A 13,455-nucleotide genomic window follows, 5' to 3' on the forward strand; every position below is an offset into this window, starting at 1 on the left:
GGCATTTGGCAAATAGTTTGTTTATTTTTGTTAATGTAAAGCGTCCTTGGCTTTTTGAAATGCACTATATAAATTCAAGTTATCATTATCATTATTATTAACTTAGCTAAGCCCTGTGGGTTGTGGTGGGGTAGCCTGATGCTATGTGCAAATGAAGTAAAGGAATATGTGCTCTGTGTGTGTGTGTGTGTGTGTGTGTGTGTGTGTGTGTGTGTGTGTGTGTGTGTGTGTGTGTGTGCGTGTGTGTGTGTGTGTGTGTGTGTGTGTGTGTGTGTGTGTGTGTGTGTGTGTGTGTGTGTGCGCGCGCGCACGCGTGCGTGCGTGCGTGTGTGTGTGTGTGTGTGTGCCAGGGGGTCCCCAGTCAAAATGTTTTTATTAACGTGTCACAATCATTTAACGTGTCACAATCATTTAACGTGTCACAATCATTTTAACCCCTTTATCCATATTGAGAACCACTGCCTTAGGGGCTTGTTTCCATTGTGGTCCTGTGTATTCAATTCATCAAGACATATAAAGATATAATAAACAATACTATACAAGACATCATCAACACTAGTAGCAATATACGTATATTTACAGTAAACAGTTGGGGGGGGGGGCATTTATGGTGTTAAGCTTAGATGACTTTTCTAGGACAAATTACAAATTGCAGACAGGTGCTCTTTTGTGGTGGTTTTGAAGGAGGGTAAGGAGTCACACTTTTTGATGTCTGTTGGTAGGGCATTCCACATTTTGGTGGCATAGGAGTAGAACGAATTTGACCGCATGTTTATGCCAAAACTGGGTTGAACAAGATCAGTGGAGCTCCCTAACTACACGTTATTGAAGTAGTCTGACAAGTACATGGGTATCCCTGATCCCTTGAGTATCTTGAAGACCAGGCCCATTGCAAGTTGCTGTACTCTGTCCTCTGCCTGAGCCATCCCACCCTAGCATAATGAGCAGTGAGTTCCAACCTGACTCCGTCAAATGGAAGAAGCTTGCGACACACAATGCAAATGAGATTTCCGGAGGGAGGGGGGTTTACCAGGCTAGGTGAGTTCTAGGTGTGAGGCCAAGTAGTAACCTGACCAGTTTGTTTTGAGAGGTCTGAAGCTTTGTGGCGCTAGTGTACCATGAGGCGCATATATTGTCGAAATGACATTGGATGAGTGCTCCAGCTAGTGTCCTCAGTGCAATCCTAATTTCCTACTGACCACGAGGAAATCCTGCTCAAAAATCTTGTTCTTTGGTTGACTTTCCTGATTACTTTTGTTGCCATTTTTTCACTAGGAAGATTGTCACCTAAATACAACCCCAGATGGGTAATGTCTTCTTTCCTTGTGATAACATTGTCACCAACTTTGACCACAAAGACTTTGGCCTTGAATAGAGGTTAATTCTGGACCCAAAAGGAATGGATTAAGTTTTGCCCAGGTGTAATGATAGTTCGTTATCAGCGAGCCAGGTGCAGATTTGACCGAGTTCAGAGCTAAGGGCGTTTTCAATCTGCAATTTGTCCTTGCCCGAGACCAGGAGTGCCGAGTCATTCCGCGAACAAGAACAAATTGCAGTCACATGCTGATGTCATGTAGTTGTAGGCTGACAACTAGTGCTATACTGTATAGTATAGCACTGACGAAGGTCCTGGGAGGACTGAAAACGTTTTGCTTTTTAATTCACTGAGCAGTGTTTGCAGAACTTGATGTGAATAAGTAGTTAAACTTAATGCTGGGAGCCTGGGAAGCCATGATATCAAGAGGCCCCTCTCTTGATATCTACTTATTCACAATGTGAATTTTCTCACATAGTATTCATTCACATACTTATTCACTGGCCTCAATAATCTGAGCCCTAGACTAGTAGCCCCTCATTGGGGAGGTAATGTCTTCTTGATCCAGTGAGGGGCAGCAACGCACCACTGTAGCGCCTGCCTAGCCGGAAATACAACAGAAAACGAAGAAGCTCAGACTCATCGATCGTGGTCGTTTTGTGCCGCGGCTGTTGTCCAACATTTACGGTACGCAACGTCACGTAGTGCGCGTCGGAAGGAGAATTTCGTCGCGCCATACAAATTCAGTGCAACAAAAAAAAAACAGAGGCACACAACAGCAAATACAAAGCGTTATCTCGATCTCTAGATATTTATTTCAGAGCGTTTGTTGTTGCTATTATTATTAATCCAGCGAATTTGTATAGAGACGAAACAATCGTTTCGTCAAGATGGAGAACGGCGGCGGCTTCCAGACGCAGTTGGTGTCCATCATGGAGAGCCTGGCCAGGGCAGCCCTGGCGGAGATAAACAGACGTGTGGACGACAGCTGTGCTGTCCTGCGTCTGGAGATTACCCAGAGTCAACGAGACATCGATCTGCTGAAGAACAAATGTGCGTCGATGGAGGGAGAGCTGAAGAGAACACGGATGAGGGCCAGGAGGAAGTGTGAGTTGAGCTTATTAGCAGCATCCAGATGTGTGTATATGACAGTCTTGTATCAAGGCTACCAGATGTGCTGCTACAGCCTTGGATCAAAGACTATCATCATAGATGTATTTCTATGATAGTCTTTGATCCAAGGCTAGTGCTGCTATAATACCAGTAACGTTAAGGCCAGATCGCACCGATGCAACTAGTCGCATCTCCTTGCACAAAACAGTTTTAAGCCAGGCCAGTCCACACACCAATGCAACTCCTTGCAACTGCCATTGGGGATAATGGTTGCAAGGAGTTGCATTGGTGGGGACTGGCCTTTAGACTTGTGTGTGTCGTGGTGGTGGTGAATCAGAATCAGCTTTATTGTCACATCACAGGTTTACAGAAGTAAAAAAGTGTGTGAAATTCGTTTTCGTGCATAGTTCCCGTCATATCGTTATTTCCATAGAAAAAGAAGGGGAAGAGGGGAGGGGGGGGCAAGTGGGAAAGGAGATCAGACAAGAGAACAAAAAATAAAAAAGTTATCTACATATTTACACAAGTACCTGAGATATAAAGGATATAAAGGTGCGTGACAAAGTACATGGGATTAAGGAGCAAAATGTCAGTGCGTGTCGACTGCATAATCCTCATAAAGTAGACTGACACTGGTATAATCCGCAAGTGGGTCCATGAGGAAGAGCAAGGGGAAAAAAGTCAAGTCACCTAAGCAGTGGTAAGCAGTCACTTGAACATTATTTTCGACTGTTGTTTTTCACCCTGCAGGTTTTTATCCTCCAACAGTGGTACGATGTCCTCCACTGGTGAAGGTAATGTTGACCCAGGAACTGGAAGAGAGAGACTCCACATCTCCGGCCTGGGACAGACCAATGGTGGTTGCAGAAGAGATCATGCAACCCCCACAGGTAATACATGACCCCCCCCCCCCAGCTAAAATATACATGACCACCACCCTCCCACAGGTAACACATACACACAAAAAATGTGAATACACAGGAATTTGTGAGAACTAAGAGGCAAAAGGTGGGATTACTTGTTCAATGTATTTATGTGGTTTAATACATGATCCCCTGCTGCAGTGTGTAGAATTGGAACTTGCTGGTGAAACTGGACCTATCGTAATCAAAGAGGAAATCGCAGAGGAGGATGTATGGAAGATCGACTCGCACAACAACATAGGTGGGTGAAACAAACACATCTTCCATGAGGGGTCAATAAACGTGATTTGCCAAATCAAATCTTGATGTAAATTCAGAAATGATAAGTGATAGAAGTGTAATTTCAATAACAGCAGATCTATAAACACCACTGGCATGTGCAACTAAAAAAGCATCTTATGAAGAAAGTAATGCCACATGCCATTATGTACAAACTTCTATTATATGCACGCACACACACACACACACACACACACACACACACACACACACACACACACACACACACACACACACACACGCTATAATATCTACTGTCCTTGCCTATGCACCAACCAATTTGAAAGATTAGATTTAGTTGCTTTTCTGCCTTTATTGATAGTTAAGTGAAGATGGACAGGAAAGAGGGAGAGAGAAACGGGGAGAGACATTACTATGAATCTATGATTTAATGTTTTCTCATTTCTGTTTCTCTTTGTTTCTGAAGCTGGCCAACCGCCGTGCTTTGAAGACACACATCCTGCCGGGACCGACGTCTTTGCAGACCACTACGCCTCGGCCGAAAACGCGGCCAACGCTGGATCTCTACTCTCCTCAGCAGAAGGTCTCGACCCTTTCCCAGAGCAGCGACCCGGTTGCGGACTCCAAGACGATGATGTGGAGCTCCTAGTGAAGCACGAGAAAGAGGAGGCGGAGTCAGACAAGAGCACCGCCCTGGTCGACTCTGACCACACGTTTGTCCTGGAGGAAGCCGACAGGCAGCTGTGGTCCGCCGATCCCGGCAGAGATGCGGGTGAACCAAATTTCTTGTACGGCGCCGAACATTATCAGCAAAGTTCCTCGCTCTTCGCTTGTCAAAGTGGCCTGCCTATGACTCACTCTATACCTGAAGATATAGGGCCGCCTCTTCATTCGGTAGGGAAATCGCCTTCTCCCGCGGTCAACGCGGTGCGGATGAAGAGACGCGCCAGAACATTTGGTTATAAGAGACCACAGACAATACATATACCACAGGAGGGTCAAGGCACATTAACGCAGATTAACTCCACCACCAGTGGCGGTAGCTTGATTCCACAGTCGGTGCAACATCAGTTCACAAACTCAGGCCCGGACATGAGAAATCAGAACGAGGGTTTGATGGCGCCAAGCCTCTCGGCCTCGCCGTACTCTGGCTTTAGTCGTGCTTTCAGCCTGGGCAGGCGGATGAGGACGCCGTGGAGGTCGGGGGTGGGGGAGAAGCGATTCAGCTGTACGTACTGCACAAAGAGCTTCATGCGGTTCAGCCAGCTCAAAGAGCACCTGAGAAGCCACACGGGGGAGAAGCCCTTCAGCTGTCTCCAGTGTGGCAGGAGTTTCACCAAGCAGTGCAATCTCATAAGACACGCGGTGGTTCACAGCGGGGAGAAGCCCTATGAGTGTGCGCTGTGCGGGAAATGCTTTACGCAGCGGTCCAGCCTGAAATCCCACCAGAAAACGGCACACTGAGCTTTGCGCTGTGTTAACCGTACATGTTAACAGTTAGTCCCTGCGTAGCCAGACAATCACAGGTCTACTGACACATCTGATGACATCGAAGTTCAATGTATAGGCTAAAACTAGGGCTTTACGACAGTGGAAAGGATTTACATTGCAAATTCATTTATTTATTTTTTTGCAAATATGCCTTTCAATACAAAAAGGACTACTAATAGTTTAGTCCCCTTTTTAGTTGTTGTTGGGGTATTTGTCACTGTACATTTGCACCGTTTTTTCTTTCTTCCTCTGCATTTACACATCCAAACTATTAGGAGCATTGGGCGATATTAATATAGCGCCCGGGGAGCAGTTAGTGGTTAAGTGTTGCTCATGGACACATCAACATGGGCAGAGTGGGGGGCGAACCAGAGACCATCCGATTCCCAGGCGGCCTCTTATCTACTCGGCTACTGCAGTCAACTTAAAAAAGAAAAAACGCAGGCGTTAGATAATTTCACCAGATATATGCAGATTATATCTAAACGTACATGGCTCCATTGGGAAAGAATGTGTCATACTATTTATGATTAGAGTGATTTTAGAGAGAGAGAGAGAGAAATAAGGCAGTTGTTCAATACTCTGGTTGACTCTACATGACACCTCTGTGAATGCAGAATATAAAGACCAGTTATCATTTTACGTTATCAGATGGATTGTACTGTGTTTCAGACACATTAATCGTATTAAATGTGACCCTTAATGTTTAAAAAAAATGTTTTTATCAAGAATAAAAGTTTTAGTACAACGTGCCTGGCCCAACTTTGCCTTAGGGGTAGGGTTACTATAAAAGTTTATGTAATGTCGCTATTACACATTTTTTATGTTGATGCTGAAACAAATTATTGTGCAGAACTAGCTAAAATGGGTGGAAACAATTCTGAAATTTTAGAAGTAATTGCATTACACAGAACAAATGCAAAGACTTTAGGGTGGTCATATTGGGTCGGTTCAAAGCAGTGGGTGTAGGTTTGTTAGCGGCTGTTCTAGCCTCTACATTGAATTTAGATTTCTCCGTCCAGACTTATCGATACACAGAGATCTCTGATCATCTGGCTATGCGGACCAGACTGTTACGGTCAATGGTAGAAAACAGCGAATGTGTACATGGACTGGTGAGTGTTTACAACGACCAAAAGTGTGGTGTGTATTGTCAACATACCCAGTCAGCAGTGTATGCATTCATTCTTGTCCCACATTGACCATATATACAGTACATGTGCTACTCTTGTTAAATCAATCATAGGAGTTGGTTTAAGTAATTGAATACAAACAACCATTATTTAAAAATATATATGTTTACGTTTTTAAATTGTGTTTTAATTTTTTTTGTGGTATGGACTTACAGTTGAGTTACTGTACAGTCTTCAGTAATTTATTTTATGGCCATGAATGAGGTTGTTGTTAACAAGTACTCCTGTAGATGGTGCTGTTTATGCCCTGACGGCCGCAAAACGTTTGTATACAATCATGAGAATTATAAATGTGCCATGATGTGAGAAGAGTACAGTGTCTACTTATTTATTCTTATGGCGATGGAACCATGACTAATTCCATGTTTTATTGTAATCAATAAATTCTTAAACTGAAAATAATATGCAGGCTGTCATCAATATAATCAGGGGTGTAAAGTAACTAAGTAAATGTACTCAATTACTGTACTTATAAGTACAATTTTGAGGTATTTTTTTTACTTTACTGGAGTATTTCCACTTTTCAGTACATTTTCTTCTACTCCACTACATCTCAGAGGCAAATGTACTTTTACTCTACTATTATTTGAAAACTTACATACATTAACCACCTCAGCCCAATCATCATCATTTCAACCATTTTGAAAATAGCCGACCTATAAACTCACAATGCGTTGCGATGCGACGCATAGTGAGCTTGTAGATTGGCTATTTTCAAAAGATTGTTATACATTTGAAAACTCCCGATTTCGGTGACCTTTGCTGTACGTCTTTAGTTTTGGCCATAATAAGGTTTCCACCGACAGACAATATATTTATATTTATATTTGTACATGACGCTGTAGATCCCAGGTTCGATCCCAGGCCTCAACAATAATGTCAAAGCAACCCTGAACAACACACTTTAAAAAATAGTTTACCCAAAAAATACTAATTTTCTATCAATTACAATTACACACTCCATGAAGCCTTGAATTCGTGGAGATTATTTTGTTTTTGACACATTCCTGAGCACAGACTCAGACATATTGGTTGGATGCATGGCGCATATAATAGGCTATCGCATTGTAGATTAGTAGGCGATAATTCCAATATTCACTATACACTCCTCATGTTTAAGCCTGAAACTGAATTATTTATGGTCTTGCATATAAATTGTATTTTGTCGGCAATACTTTGCCACGCGTTCTCCCTGGATCCATTTATTGCGGCCGTGTTTCCTTTCTTGCTTATTATTATACATTTTACTCTAGCAAATTAACATGAATGGCCGTGGCTGCATATCAGTGAGGGGTCACACAAAAAGGGTGGAATCCCCCAAAATAGGAGAAATGGAAGAACAGGAGTTGTCCAGGAGAAATGGTACAGGAGTCTCCTGGTGAAAACAGGAGAGTTGGCAGGTATGATTTTAAAGTACATTTTGATGCCAATACTTTTGTACTTTTACTCGAGTAAATGTTTAATTCCGGACTTTTACTTGTAACAGAGTATTTCTACATTACAGTATTGATACTTTTTTACTTAAAGGTAGGGTAAGTGATTTGCAATTATTCAAATAATTGCCAAATGGGTCTATGTTTCGATAGTGCTCGTTACTGTAGAGTGTCCTGTCCATATAAGGAGTCTCCATGTCTCTCCAGCTCTTTATAAAACAGAAAATGCATTTTCGTTTCAGTTTCAGTTTCATTTCCAATTTTATCCAATCAGGATAGAGAACTCAATCAGGATATAGATTAATTTTGGGTTAAAACAAAAAGGAAGTGATGACACTAAGAAATTAGCAGGCAAAATTGGAACTGGAACACTATCACCTACCAGAAAATGTATTTTCTGTTTATTAAAGAGCTGGAGAGACGGGGAGACTCCTGTTACTGAACAAACACTCTATAGCAATGATTACTATCAGAATATAGTGCTTTAACCTTTTAACAACTTTTTGTTTTAACCCAAAAATATCACTTACCCCACCTTTAAGTAAAACATGTGAGTATTTTTTCCACCACTGTCTGTCATCCATAGTACGAGTTGAGTAACACATATTTTGTCCCTCGACGAACACCGTAGCCCTCGTACCACCTGACTCCACACCGTTCAGCGTTGCCATGTCCGCTTATTATAAGCGACATTGGGCTTGTAAGTATTGGTGGTTGCGTTTTTTGGGGCTCGTTTCTAAAGCAGTGGTTCTCAAACATTTTAATAATTATAAGGACCCCCAAATTAATAAGTACTTGTCCACGGACGCCCCATTTTTGTCATTTTGTTATTTTCTTCAAGCTTTTTATTTTTTAAATAGCCAAAGTATATGTTTAAAATAATGGCGAATGGCTTGCTTCTTTTGGCCTCGTTTTCATAGACCTGCATGGTTGCTTATCTCTCCCGCAACATCTGGCAACACTGATCACCTGACTCCACACCGTTTCCTGTTTGTGTGTTGTTTACACGGAAACACTTAGCAGGAATGTCTTAAATAATACATCCCCAAAAAAAAAACAGCTCTCAAGTTCCATCTCCCCCTAGAACAGAATGTGGCTTTAAAACTCAGTGTGTCACATTGTTGTGTGAAACTTTTTAACAAAAGACACTTAAAAGTGGGAGAAGATGCTCGTCAAGGAGAACAACATGGCGGACTGTGAGGCTGGTTGTTTCCAGAGCAGGTTGACTTCCATCATGGACATGGTGGTGAAGGCGGCGGCGGTGGAGATCACCAAGCTGTGGGACCAGGAGGTCGCCCTCGTCACCCTGGAGGTGACGCGGAAAGAGGGCGAGATCGAGGCGTTGAAACGGAGGGTGATGACCATGGAACACGAGAGGATAATAATGTCCAAAGAACAGCCAAGTCTTTCCACTACAACAAGACCAGATCAACCAAATAAGCTACTGACCCCTACCACTGCTGCTGCTGGTACGGTTACTATGCTCCTCTTAAACCAGTGGTTCTCAAAGTGGGGTCCGGGGACCCCCAGGGGTACTTGAGGGGGTTCCAGGGGGTCCCCACCTAAATGATGGACAGGAACCAAATGGACCCTTATGGGTCTGTAACTCTGAGAGTGTACAAATGGAACCAAATGGACTTGTACACTCTCAGAGTTAAATTAACATTGGTTTTACAATTTGAATTGGGGTCCCAGAGGTATAAATGCCATGAAATGGGGGTCCGTAGCCTATGCATGTCAAACTAGGGGTCCTTGAAATTAAAATGGTTGAGAATCACTGCTAGAGAGCCGTAAAAACCTTCTCTTATTGGGGTCCCTGGCTTATCTTTTCAAATGGGGGTCCGCGGGGTAATAAGTGTCAATTAGGGGGTCCTTGACATGAAAACGTTTGAGAACCACTGTCTTAAACCAGTGGTTCTCAAACACTTTCACGTCAAGGACCCCCAAATTGATAGATATATGGCTGCCTTTGCTAGGGGACCCCTTGGAACCACCCCAAGGGACCCCTGGAGGTCCCCGAACCCCACTTAAAGAACCACTGCCTTAACCCACTTAAAACCCCATATGGGTTACTAACCGGAGCCCCTCAGGGCTCAATACTAGTCTTTTCCGTTTTGTGTTGTGGGGAAAGCTTTTGTTGAAAATAGCAGATCTACAAGCTCACAAGACATGCTCCTTAAACCTCATATGGGTAACTAACGGTTGGCTGTGAGCTTGTCGATCTGCTATTTTCAGCTGCTTACTAACGTAGAAATCAATTGGGGGAAAGAGTTAACGGTCTGGCTCAGGTTTTGTGAACGTGATCATAACAATACTGTTATTAACATCTCCAAGAGTGACCTTGCTTTACAGAAAAGACACTAGTATTGAGCCCTGGGGGACTCCGGTTAGTTACTAACCGGAGTCCCTCAGGGCTCAATACTAGTGTCTTTTCTGTTATTGTGGGGAAAGCTTTTGCTGAAAATAGCCGATTGAAAAGCTTGTCGATCTGCTGTTTTCTGTGAAAGCCTGGGGTTTAAGACAGTGGTTAAGGAAACTGTAACTGCTAGAAAACTGTAACCGCTAGAAAGTCATATTAGTCATATTATTTATCAGTTAAGTATAAAATATTATAAGCATAGTCACATTCTTAGAGATGTTAATTAATAACAGCATTGTTATGATCACGTTAACAAAACCTGAGCCAGAATGGCGTTAACTCTTCTCTCCCCCCATTGATTTCTACGCAAATAATGTGCATAGTAATGTAGATAGATGTATGTAATGCGCTGCAGCATATGTAATGCATCAGAGCTTTGTTGTGCTTGCATCATACTGTGTTGACATACTGTGTTGACATGAACCTGCTCTGTCTTCACAGGGTCTTTAATGGAATGTGTCCAAACCAAATCATCATCCGAGCAGAGTGCCAGAGAGAAGGCTGCTCCGGTGAATAAAAGTCCCTCCCTGCTTCCAACACAGAGGGAGATGTGTGTGGGGCACAAGCAGTTCAGAAGTGAACACAGTGAGGAGGACGGGGGCGGTGGCCGAGATGCTCCTGAGTTCATAGTGAAACTGAAAGAGGAAGAGGATGACGTCCAGATTGTTGAACAGCTGGAAGAACCCCGACGACACAACGCCGAGGACGGACCGGACCAACGGGTGGCGGAATTGAACCGACAGCCCTCCAGCGGCGCAGAGGAACGAGACAACCGCCACTGGACGTCGGTTTCTGTAGGAGACAGCGACGAGAGCGAGGACTCCGACTGCTTTTACGGACCTGAGCCGCCGTATTCACAAAACCTGGACAAGGAAATCCTGCTCATTCAGAATGCGTTGGACCACCTCGAGGGTAATCCGTCACAAATGGAGTATATTGACACATTGATGGGGGACGACGGGACGGTACAAAACGCTGAGAGTGAACAGAGGACTGGTGTGAATTCAGGACAGGCACAGCCAGGGCAGCCCATGGACCAGATGGCTCACTCGCAAACGAGAGTAACTATCAGATACCCATCAGAGAGACGCTTCCCAGGTGACGGCATATCAACGCTACACACCAACAGTACCCCCTTCCCCTTTCACATAAACAGGGACAACATGACACTGAAAACTTTGAAGGGCTCTCCCCGCGTCAGGGAGAGATGGTACATTTGCCCGTTCTGTGGCAAGAGCTTTGATCGCGTGAGCCACCTGGAGATCCACCAGCGGATCCATACCGGGGAGAAGCCGTACATGTGCAACACTTGCGGGAAGAGTTTTTCTCAGAGGAGCAACCTACGTACACACCAGCGAACTCACAAAGAGGGCGCGCCTCAAGCTTTGTGAATCGATACTTTAATTCAGCCACTTTGACGTTATTGAGATGTGTCCTTCCAAGTGGAATGAACTTGTGCATGTGCTGGCAGACTGAGTGTGTAGGGCTTCATTTTGGAAAGTCTTTGATACCTTATATGTTTATATGTTGAATATCTGGGGTTTTCTGTAAGGACCTTAACTGATGTTAACATTAGAAATACAGACATGGCCTCAGGCTATTCCGTCAGCAATCCCAGAATCGTTGACAGACCTGTATATTTAAAAAAAGAAATGTCAGATCTAACCAATATCAATAACCTCTGAAGTGCAGTCACTAAACCATATACTGTTAATAATCTGTTTTGATACTGTGTGCGACTAAGTAGCCTTTATTTACAACTCTAACTGCACTGACCTCTATTGCTGTTGTTCATTAGTAGCCTGTGAATCTTCTGTACCATTTTCTCTGTCCATGGGACTGGACCGGTACATTATTTTCAACTCACTGGTCCCATTAACAAGAAGTTAACTGTTAACTAGTTACATTAAAAGGTTGCTGGGTCAACTGATATTTGTCAAGAGATTAATATCCATCTATGTTACCATATTATGTCAAAAGGTGATACTCAAATGTTATAAAAAAAAGAAACAATGACTGGTACTTTTGTCAATGTATATACTGTATATATATATATGTTTACAAACAAAACATGTTACCAAACATGTTTGCCTTTGCAACGCAGTAGAAAAACCTTGAAAATAACAATTTACAATTATTAAGACAATGGTGGCAAAAATGTCATGGAAACCACAGCAGAGACAGTGGTTTAACCACACAGTTCGTATTCTAGGGCGTCTCATCCAATGTCTACTTAGCTGAGGAACAGTGTTGGTCATAACATGAACAATAATAAACTACTGCAGAAAAAAAAACATGTAACATTGTCACAGAAACGAAAGAGTTCATAGACGATGCATCAAATCAACAATTGATGGTTTATCCACGTGTAAGTGCAGGGGCGGCCATAGCTGAATGGTTAGAGATGCCGCCGGGGAAACGGAAGGTCCCCGTTTCGCGTCTCAGTCCCGGTCGGTGTGTCGACGTGTCCCTGAGCAAGACACTTAATCCCTTAACTGCTCCCCAGGTGCTGCGCCAGTAGTACCCAGTGCTCCTGATACGATGGGTTAAATGCAGCGAACACATTTCACCATTATGTGCAAATAAACAGTGACAAATAGTTCAGAGGAGTGGGGACCAAATTATTAAATAAGATCCTTGTTGTAATGAAAAGATCCTTTGAACGTTTGGCAGTAGTAAAACAGTTGGGGAATATTCCTCTTTTTCGGTCTCTCTCACATTCACTCACAAACACACACAACCCTGCTATCCAAATCGGTCAGGTATGTACTGTACAGGGTTTCAACAATCACTCCTGGATAATTCCAGTAAAGTTCCACCAGGCATTGTTTGTTGACCTCATGATGTTCTGTGGATATTTGAGGTAAATGAGACGTTGGCGGCAAGGACAGAAGTCATCATTGGGGGCATTCACTTAAATGTATAACCTGGTCTCTGTATGAACAGAAAGGGTGCCATTAACTCACCAAAAGGTAACTGTCACAAGGGCTCATAGAAAAATATACCAACCACAAACAAAAATGTACCTGCTGGTGGCTGGTACACTGCAAATACTGAGTGTCAATTTATCTCAGAATATAAAAAGATTGATGATTTTGCAGGTGTATTAATTTCCCACTCCAGAGGCAATTTATAACGATTTCAAACAGAACAAGAATAGCAAATTCCATAACTACAGTCACTGAAGTGAACTGTCCTTGCTTCACCCAAGTATTTTTAAGTACCAGCTTGCTGCCTTGTAATACGAAGGATTGATGGGTCATGTTAAGAGGCTCACAAAAGAAAATAAGAGTCTGCACACTGGTGATGCTGAAAAAGCTCTGCTGTA

General features: G+C 43.1%; 2 protein-coding genes across 2 annotated transcripts; both read left to right on the forward strand.

Annotated features, from left to right (window-relative positions):
• The first annotated feature begins 2,033 nt into the window (after positions 1-2,033).
• On the forward strand, positions 2,034-6,633 carry LOC308093960 (uncharacterized protein). Its single transcript, XM_080440377.1, has 4 exons — positions 2,034-2,422; positions 3,179-3,318; positions 3,493-3,592; positions 4,058-6,633. The coding sequence occupies exons 1-4, from the start codon at positions 2,206-2,208 to the stop codon at positions 5,053-5,055; spliced, it is 1,455 nt and encodes a 484-aa protein (XP_080296503.1). The 5' UTR covers positions 2,034-2,205; the 3' UTR covers positions 5,056-6,633.
• A 1,910-nt stretch (positions 6,634-8,543) lies between these two features.
• Positions 8,544-13,342, forward strand: LOC308092952 (uncharacterized protein). The gene is made up of 2 exons (XM_080439118.1): positions 8,544-9,177; positions 10,569-13,342. The coding sequence occupies exons 1-2, from the start codon at positions 8,874-8,876 to the stop codon at positions 11,516-11,518; spliced, it is 1,254 nt and encodes a 417-aa protein (XP_080295244.1). The 5' UTR covers positions 8,544-8,873; the 3' UTR covers positions 11,519-13,342.
• Positions 13,343-13,455: the final 113 nt, after the last annotated feature.

This window comes from Gymnoscopelus braueri, assembly GCF_963280865.1.
Source record: "Gymnoscopelus braueri genome assembly, chromosome: 10".
In the NCBI taxonomy this organism is placed as follows: Eukaryota; Metazoa; Chordata; class Actinopteri; order Myctophiformes; family Myctophidae; genus Gymnoscopelus; species Gymnoscopelus braueri.